This window comes from Gastrolobium bilobum, unplaced genomic scaffold (assembly GCF_033153095.1).
Source record: "Gastrolobium bilobum isolate Gb01-03AN ecotype WA unplaced genomic scaffold, APGP_CSIRO_Gbil_v1 utg7535, whole genome shotgun sequence".
Taxonomy (NCBI): Eukaryota; Viridiplantae; Streptophyta; class Magnoliopsida; order Fabales; family Fabaceae; genus Gastrolobium; species Gastrolobium bilobum.
The window spans coordinates 4,476-14,733 of record NW_026900160.1 but is presented as its reverse complement, the minus strand read 5'-3'; the positions used below and the strand labels follow the sequence as shown (position 1 = coordinate 14,733).

At 37.2% G+C, this 10,258-nt stretch overlaps 1 protein-coding gene across 1 annotated transcript; it reads right to left on the bottom strand.

The window, feature by feature from the left end:
* Positions 1–7,946: 7,946 nt before the first annotated feature.
* Positions 7,947–10,051, bottom strand: LOC133295580 (secreted RxLR effector protein 161-like). The gene is made up of 2 exons (XM_061494420.1): positions 9,552–10,051; positions 7,947–8,034 (listed from the first exon to the last, which is right to left on the bottom strand). Exons 1-2 carry the CDS (start codon positions 10,049–10,051, stop codon positions 7,947–7,949), a joined length of 588 nt encoding a protein of 195 aa, XP_061350404.1.
* Between the last annotated feature and the right edge of the window lie 207 nt (positions 10,052–10,258).

Sequence of the window (10,258 nt, the reverse complement as noted above, 5' to 3'; positions counted from 1 at the left end):
GGAATTTTGCTTACAACTGTAATGCTGCGTGGAGAAGCCAACTATGAGAATTGGGCAAAGCTCATGAAAAACGCACTAAGAGCGAAAAATAAGTTAGGTTTCGTTACTGGAACCGTAAAGAAACCAGAGGAAGATGACGGGGAAGAATGGCGAGCGTGGGAGATGTGCAATTCGATGATCAATGGTTGGATACATAATACCATTGATGCGAAATTGCAGCATTCATCAAATGTTTTGATGAAGTAAAAGATTTGTGGGATGATTTGAAGGAGAGATATGCCGTGGAAAATTCTCCACGTCAATATCAACTCAAGACCAGTTTAGCTAATATAAAACAACTTGGAAATAGTGTGGGTGAATACTATACCAAGTTAAGAGCTGTGTGGGACATGTGACTGTGGAGACAAGTGTGCTTACGCAAAGGAGATCGAAGAAGAGAAGGAACATGACCGTGTTTATCAATTTCTCATGGGACTTGATGAGGCTGTCTTTGGCAATTTACGTTCACAGATTTTGAACACCTCACCTTTGCCAAATGTCAACAAAGTGTATGCAATTGTTACGCAAGAAGAAACTCATCGTAACATTGCCCGCCATCAGGAAGAACGAGAAAATGTGGTAGGATATGTAGCTCAGGTTGGATTGAAAGACAAGATGGAAAGTCATGATCAGCACACGATCTCTGGCAAACAAGCCGAGAGAGTGTCGTGTCCTCATTGCGGGAAAACCAGCCATGATCCCTCACGTTGTTGGAACGTCATTGGATTTCCAGCAAACAGATTTGGTGAACGGGGACGTGGAAGAGGACGATCAGGAGGAAGACATCAACAAGCTCATGCCATGCAGACTTGGGAAAGCTCTCAACCAGCCGTAGCATCCTATCAAGGTGATGCACTTCAACAAGCTGCAACAGCAGCTTCTTACCAGAATAATGTGCCTCCGCAGGTCACAGCGAATTCAATGTTGACACCTGAAATTATGAACAAGCTCATTGCCTTGGTTGAACAGCCATCCAATGATAAATTGTCTGGTAAGATTACACACTTTCAATGGCTTATTGATAGCGGAGCCTCTCGCCACATGACGGGATCCTTGAATTTGTTGACTAAAATTAGAAAGATTAATCCTTTGTCCGTCACTTTACCAAACGGATCTGTTACTCTTGCAGAAAAAGAAGGAACAATGATGTTTAATGCACAATTCAAACTATCCAATGTGTTATATGTTCCCCAATTGAGATGCAATCTGATTTCTGTTTCACAGCTATTGCGAAATAATAGCAGGATGGTAACCTTTACTGATAAAAATTGCCTTTTGCAGGACCAAATACTGAAGAGGGAGATTGGTTTGGGTGAGCTCAAGGAAGGAGTGTATGTGTTTCAGCCCAAGCATGCTTCGGCTTCAGCAGTTCGAGCAGAAGAATCTATGGAGCTGTGGCATAGTAGACTAAGTCATGCATCTTGTGATATGTTGTCTTTGATTCCAGGAATTAATAATTCGTTGAATAAAAATGTTATTGGTGCGGCATGTGATGTTTGCCAATGTGCCAAACAAACTCGATCTGTGTTTCCTTTGAGTACTTCACGCAGTAAAGAAAGTTTTTATTTGGTTCATTGTGATACTTGGGGACCCTACAAGTCTCCTTCCTCTTCGGGTGCTTACTATTTCTTAACTATTGTCGATGATTTTAGTAGAAGTGTGTGGGTATATATGATGGCCGAGAAAAGTGAAACTTATGATCGAATGTGTAAATTTATGGCTATGGTGCAGAATCAGTTTGGGAAAAATGTCAAAATAATTCGTTCTGATAATGGAACTGAATTTAAGTCTAATAAAATGATGCAACTCTTGAGTGAAAAAGGCATTTTACGACAAACAACGTGTGTACATACTCCCGAACAAAATGGACGCGTAGAGAGGAGACATAGACACATTCTTAATGTCTCGCGTACTTTATTATTTCATGCAGGTATGACAGCTGAGTTCTGGGAAGAAAGCATTCTAACAGCTGTACATCTGATCAATAGAACACCTACAAAGGTTCTTGGAGGAAAGTCACCACATGAGATATTGCATGGAACCCCACCAGAATACACTTACTTGAGAACATTTGGATGTTTGTGCTTCGCTAACTTCAGACCCAAACCCAATGACAAATTCGCTCCACGCTCTCGACGATGTATTTTAATTGGATATCCAACAGGACAAAAGGGTTGGAGATTGTTAGATATCGAGACTGGACAGCGTTTTGTGTCAAGAGATGTCAAGTTTCGAGAACAAGAATTTCCATTCCGAGTAAAGAAGAATGAACCTATTGTCCCTCAGCTGCCTACATCATTCCCTGATGAAACTGAAAACGTTGTAGTTGCAGAAAACGCTGAAGAGCAGTCATGTGAAACTGCCACAATAGTGCAACCCACTACGGACGATAGGGGGAGCTCCGATGCTATTTCAATGCCATATTCCTCTCAAGATGTTGTGCCTACAAGACACCAGAGAGCACGAAAACTTCCCACTTATTTGCAAGATTATGCTTGTCACATGGCTGAAACACACTCGCCTCCTCTCATCCGAACCAATGTCACCTCAGGTATTAAGTATCCTATATGCAATTATGTCAGTTTAACTAATTTTTCTAAAGAACATCGAGCCTTTGTTGCAGCAATTGACGCCAATCAAGAGCCTCGAAATTTTCGAGAAGCCATGCGAGATACACGGTGGGTGGCTGCCATGAGGAACGAAATCCAAGCTTTGGAAGATAATAAAACTTGGTACATTACAGATTTGCCTCCACACAAACATGCTCTCCCAAGCAAATGGGTGTTTAAAATCAAATACCGTTCTGACGGTACGGTGGAACGCTATAAGGCAAGGTTGGTGATAGCTGGAAATCATCAAATTGCTGGGGAGGATTACAGTGAGACATATGCACCAGTGGCCAAAATGGTGAGTGTTCGTACACTACTTGCTGTAGCAGCTGCCAAAAATTGGGAATTACATCAACTCGACGTCCACAATGCATTCTTGAACGGTGACCTAAGTGAAGAAGTTTACATGCGGTTTCCTCCCGGATTCAGTGACGGATCCAATCACAAAGTATGTCGTCTTAGCAAATCCTTGTATGGACTGAGGCAATCACCACGAAACTGGTTCTCCAAACTCAGCTCTTCCTTGACACATTATGGTTTTATACAATCAAGGGCAGATTATACGCTCTTTACTCTCCAAAGAGGGGACGCTTTCCCAGCAGTCCTAGTCTACGTTGATAATATAATAGTGGCAGGGAATGATCCTAATGCATGTAAAGCAGCCAAGGAGTATTTGAACAAATGTTTCAAAATCAAAGACTTAGGTCCGCTGAAGTATTTCCTGGGTATTGAAATTGCTCGTAGCAAGCAAGGCATTTTCCTTTGTCAACGTAAGTACACTTTGGACCTTCTGTCCGAATCGGGCTTGAGTGGGAGTAAGCCTGCGAACTCTCCCATCGAACAGAATCATCGCCTCGCCTTGGATGATGGCCCTATGTTTGACAATCCTGAACGATATCGAAGACTTATAGGTAAACTCATTTACCTCACCATCACTCGACCTGATTTGAGTTATGCCATTCATATTTTATCACAGTTCATGCAACAACCCAAGCAAGCTCACTTTGAAGCTGTCGTTCGTGTCCTTCGGTATCTCAAAAGGAATCCCGGCCAAGGCTTACTTCTTAAGTCCGATTGTGACTTACAGTTTCATGCTTACTGCGACTCGGATTGGGCATCTTGTCCTCTCACTCGCAAATCCATTACTGGTTTTTTTATTATGCTAGGATCATCCCCAATCTCTTGGAAGACTAAGAAACAAGTCACGGTCTCCCGTTCTTCGGCAGAAGCAGAATACAGATCCATGGCAGCAGCTACCTCGGAGTTAGTTTGGCTCAAATCGTTTCTTACTTCCCTTGGTGTTCCACATTCAGGTCCTATGGAGTTATTTTGTGACAACCAAGCCGCCTTACACATAGCTGCCAACCCCGTCTTCCATGAACGGACAAAACACATCGAAATAGATTGCCATTTCGTGCGAGAACAGATTCTTGCCAACAACATTGTCACTGCTCACGCCCGTTCAAGATCCCAACTTGCGGACCTGTTTACTAAAGCATTGGGACAACGTCCGTTCTTCGAATTCCTTCCCAAGTTGGGCATTTCATCCTTGCATGCTCCAACTTGAGGGGGAGTGTTGGAGATTGTTAGGATATCAATATTTGTTAGGATATTATACTGTTAGATATATTATACGGTTAGATTGTTATATTGCAGATTCTTTAGTTTGTTACTAGATAGTTAGATAATTTAGATAGTTGTTTTTATCTCTTATCATTTCTCTGTAACAAAGCTCTGTAACAAATCGTGTATCTGTTTTGCCAATTGCCTATTAAAAGGCTGCACACTTGAATAATATCAACAGGTTGCATTACCAAGTTTATCTTATACATATAACACAGACCACCTATAATCGCAAATTCACAACTTCACTATTACACATATAGCATATAAGTTAATCACTAAGCCATGGAGAAGAAATCACTTGCTCGGTTGTGCTTCCTCTTCCTCGTTCTCTTTGTTGCTAGTAAGTCATTACTCTTAACGCTAACTAACTTCATTTGTCTAGCTATATTTATATTTAAATGTTTAGTATGCATAATGTCTAAAGAACGATGCACGACTATCATTGAGTTGTTTCAACTTAATTATATTATGTTAAAACCTTGATAGAAATAGTTTTGCTAATATTGTGGTCCTACCTGACTCGACATGGAATAGTTAAATAATATATGAATTGGCTGAACATATTTTTAAGATACGTATTTTCTATTACTTATGCATTTTGCTCATATAATTTTAATTTGTTCAGAATTTAAACATGAGCGGTGAAGTTTAACATTATTTATAATAATTAAATAAAGACAATATAAATAGAAAAATATATAAATTCAATGTTTCAAAATTTTGGGATTAGGGTTTCTCGTGTTGTAGGAGATTAAATTATCTACTACATACATATAAAAGTATGTGGGGTACATACACATAAAAGTATGTAGAATACATCTAGACCCATTTGAAAAGAAAAGAAAATAAGAAAAATATGGGCCATATATTTTTACGTATACATAGAAAATAAAATTATTTTCTATGACATGAGAAATATTAATCCCTAAAATTTTCTAGGTTAAGATAATGTTTGAATTATTATTTTAGGGTTTGAAGACGTAACTTTATACGAGAAACACTAAATTAACCTTTATATTTTATACCTATTCGTTTCATTTTTATTTTTATTTTTCTTCCTTATTGTTAAACGTTTGGATCAACAAATAACTCACATGAATCATGAATCAATTGCAACCTGCAGAAGAAATGGTGGTGCAAACTGAGGCAAACACTTGTGAGCACCTGGCTGATACATACAAGGGTCCATGCTTGGACTTTAGAAGCTGTGACGATCACTGTAAGAAAAAAGAGCACTTCATCAGTGGCAGGTGCAGGGATGATGATCGCTGTTGGTGCACCAGAAACTGTTAAATAATGGATTTTCTCCAACATGAAGATGCAGCGTCACATATATACATTAAGACTACTATATCTAAATAAGACTAGTGCTGTATCTATATATGTTTTATTATAATCTCTGAAATATATATGTACTGAGTGCATAACGGGTTAGCTATGTACTTTATGTTATAGAATAAACATGTGTCTTTGCTATCATTTTTCAACTACAAAACCCCAATCCATTTTTCAAACATGCACAAATTCCTTAATAGATATGTAGCATCATGTAGTAAAATATTCATGTCGAGTATGAAAGAAGTTTTCAGAATTTTTTACTTTTTCTTCGTCGATGGAAGGTTTTAAAAATGAATGAGGTCTAAAAGTCAGCCATACATGTATAAGGGAAAAAGCAAGTAAGGACCTATAGAACTTTGGTTCTTTTATTTACACTATGGGGTTACATTCTTGGCCTTTTGGGTTATCAATCTTACTGAGATTGTGTATTTGTGTATGTTATGAACAAATAGGAATGGACAAATTGTGATCATATAAAATAACAAACATTAAACTGATAAATTAAAGTCTTAGATTAAGATTTATTCGGAAAAAAGGTTTTAGATTAAGACCGTGTTAAGCTTAGAGTGTGATTATTATTTAAGTCTATTAAAACATGAGTTTTAGATTTTCCTGACGGCCTATTGAGTAATATCATAATTGTTAATTTGGATCAGCTAAGATGAGTATATTCATGGCCTGACCCAACAACGAATGGTAACATAGGTAAATCGTGGCTCAACAAGTGATGAAGAGCAATAATACGTGTGGCGCGTGACTTTTAGAAAATATATAACCTTAGTAATTATTGAAATTAAAGCTTGGCTTGCACCAATTAAGTTGTTGATCATTACATCCAACCAAAAAAAAAAATGAGCAAGAAAGGATATTACAATGTCCGTGTGCATAAGAATGAACAAGGTAAAAATAATATAAAATAAAAAACTTAGAAAATTATCATTTTAAGATTTTAGATTGAGAAAATATTAAAATAATTCCTCAATTAGTCTGTTAAAATATGTCTTCGTAACGTTTTGGAATTTGGATCCTTGTTTGGATTTTTTGTTAAAATCAAAATACTTTTTACTTTATATATGTGTATTCAAAATCTTAGATGTGTTCACAAAAAAAAATAAAAAATCTTAGATGTAACTTCTTTAAAAAATAAAATAAATAAATCGCTTTTGAAAAAAATTAATATTATTTTCTTATTTAAAATTATTTTTTATGCTTGTACAAAAAAAAAAATTGCTCTATTTTTTCTTAAAAAAACAACCAATGCTTCCTCCTTTCATAAGTTTACCGAAATCGGTCCTAAAGTCTTTGCATCAGGATGCGATGTCTTCGTTATCACCAGCATCTTAGAAATGAAAGTAAAGAGATTACTTTAAAGGAGAATTGAAGTATCGTCTGGTAGGAAAATGATTATGTCATGATATAGACACAATTAATATAGACTTTATTATTTCTTTTTTTCTTTTTTTTTTATTTTAAAAATAATGGAGTTTATATTAATTGTGTCTATAATATGACATAATCATTTTTCTATAACATGATACTTCTATTTTCCTATTTAAAAGTTTATCGCTTTTTTTTTGGTAAATAAAAGCTTATCGCTTTATCTACTAAAAAGTCTATGCAAGACGTGAAAGTTTGAAACTTTAGCACCATCATTGTCGCACAATGATATGCCTACATGAGGGAAAAATAAAAAAAAAAATTCTGAAAGCGGAATGCATAGACAATCTATGCCCTCATGTGATTTATAAAGAAAACGCTCATTGAAACACGAGAGGATTTAGAATTACCTTATTCCGATCTCTTGTAGGCTTCAAAAGGATGATGCCTTCTAATGATAGTCCACACAGCTATCTCCAATGTCGCAGCAGAGAACTCTTCTCCTTGATCCTCCTTTGCCCTTAATTGCTTGCTAGGCGAATGAAGGCTAGAGGTTTTACAAGTGTTTGATTAATTTTCTCAAGACTGTGATTGTTGTCTTGAGATTAGGTGTGGGGCGAAAAATGGAGAAGAATAGGTGATGATCTGTTTTCAAAAAAACACAGAGGAGCTTCTCATGTAGAGAGGGGCGAATTTTTCAGTCTCTTGTAGACTCTGTAAAGATGCTTGCTTTCTTATATCTTCACAAGTGATCTTTTAAAGATTCTTAATTTAAAAAATCAGAATATTAAATTTAAAAACAAAACTTCAAAGATATTGAAAGATTGAGTAGTTTGAGAGAATATCTCTTCCACCAATTTTTGCTAAAAATTCGAAATCAACATCTCTCTAGAGGCTCCAAAATTTCGAAAAATTTCAAGAGTTGAAAATATGACATTCAAGTGTTGAAATTTTGAATTAGATTCTAGAAGAACCATCTTCAAAATTTCGAAATTCATCACCATGATCTTCTCCATTTTGTAGCTCCCACAGTATTGTTTCAATTCTAAATTCAAACAAAACTGTTCAGAAAATCTATATCCAATCTTCATTAGATATTAATCAACAAACCAATCTCATGAGTTCAAATTTCAAATTCAAATTTTAAACTTTTCAAACTTTAAATTCAAATTTTAAACTTCATTGCTATCCTAGTTCGTAATTCAAATTTTCAATTCAAATTTGAAATTCAAAATTTCAAAATTCAAATTTCAAAATTTAAATTTCAAATTTCGTAATTTAAATTTGAATTTGAAATTCAAAATTCAAAATTTCAAAATTCGAATTTCGAATTTTGTCCAAAACTTATTTTGGTCAAATCAACTTTTGACTTTCTAGGATCTATGGCCCAAAGACCCTGTTGGGCCTAACTAAACATTTGATCCCATTAGCAAGAAACAATTTTGCTCTAAAGGGCCAAATGTGGCGCATGTTTTTGATTGGGCTTGGAATCCAATTCCAACCATATTCAACTCATAGTCTTGATAAAACCCAATAACTTATTATTGGCCCAAACCTGCTTGCAACAAGGAATAACTTTTTCTATTGACTCTAAGATTGATCATGACTCCTCATGATCACTTACTATGCATAGATTCCCGAGTCAATTAGAAGTCATCCAAGTTCCGCCGGTCTTGTGAACGACTAATCCCTTATAGGGGACTATGAGTCCTCTCGGCATGTCCATCTAGACTCGTGTATTTAAGTTATACCCAAGAGTACACTGTTCTCCCCATGTTTCAGGCGGATAGAGTTGTACAGCCAAAGTATAACCCTAGGACATAGTGTTCGATGACATCCTTAAGTCTAGGACGATCCGCACTACCAAACGATGAGAGACTAAACAAATCCAATGATACTTAGTGAAATCCTTGTGGAGTCTCTCTGCGGGTCAGTTCAGTGCTCTCTGTTCCTGAACAGATCCACCTACGACATCAGCTAGGGTATCACCATACCTGCATACCATGAGGTCCCTACCTTGTATCTCCATACAAGTAGAAGATGTCGTACTAGTCTTATTGAGATCACCAATGCCCTCTCTTGGTGATTCAAGACTAGGAACATACTTTAGGCAATAGACATGTGGTGTCCTCGAGTCCTCATGATCATGATCCCTATCATAGATCCTCACATGAACACCTGTTCTATTCCTGGGGCTTTTATCTTTAATCGCATATTAACCTAATATTAAGGCGAGACAAAAATATGAAAAAGATAAAATGTGCTCATATATTAAATAAATCATGAAATATAAGTAGTAAAAGGTGTTCATCTGATGTAACAGATTGTCTCTAGGACACCTATATACTAACAATCTCCCACTTGGCCTAGAGCCAATCAAGTCGACGTGTCAAACCTAAAGACTCATAATGACTATCATGTTTTCTCTGAGAGAGACCCTTCGTCAGAGAATCGGCCAAATTGTTATCTGTGGGAACGTAATCCATCTTTATCTCCAGCCTTTCAATAATTTCTCGGATGAGGTGATACTTCCAGAGCACATGTTTGGACCTTTGGTGAGACCGGGGTTCCTTGCCCTGGGCTATCGCGCCAGTGTTGTCACAATACATGAGTATTGGATCAACTATGCTAGGAACCACTCCAAGTTCTGTGATGAACTTCTTGATCCAGACTGCCTCCTTAGCAGCTTCTGAAGCTGCAATGTATTCTGCTTCGGTAGTAGAGTCGGTCGTGGTCTCCTGTTTGGAACTCTTCCAACAGATTGCTCCACCATTTAAGGTGTAGACAAATCCTGACTGGGATTTACAGTCATCTCTGTCACTCTGAAAACTGGCATCAGTGAACCCCTTCACTTTTAGCTCATCACTTCCACCATAAACCAAAAACAAATCCTTAGTTCTTCTTAAGTACTTCAGGATTGTCTTCACGGCCTTCCAGTGATCCTCTCCAGGATCAGCCTGGTATCGGCTCGTTATGCTCAAAGCATAAGAGACATATGGTCTCGTACACAACATGGCATACATGATGGATCCAATTGCTGATGCATATGGAATCCTCTCCATGCGTTCCCTTTCAGCCGGTGTCTTTGGACACATCGCTTTAGAAAGGTGAACACCATGACTGACGGGAAGAAAACCCCTTTTCGACCCCTCCATGCTAAACCTCTTTAGCATCTTATCTATGTATGTGGATTGGGATAATCCAAGCAACCTCTTAGACCTATCTCTATAGATCTTTATACCCAGTATATAGGCCGCTTCTCCCATATC

Bases quoted from the DNA above. Each gene is read 5' to 3' on its own strand.
- LOC133295580 (XM_061494420.1), bottom strand. From the start codon at position 10,051: ATGGAGAGGATTCCATATGCATCAGCAATTGGATCCATCATGTATGCC. The intron at 8,035-9,551 runs GTCTCACCAAAG...GTTTGAATTTAG, and splicing joins GCCCAGGGCAAGGAACCCCG to AATTGAAACAATACTGTGGG.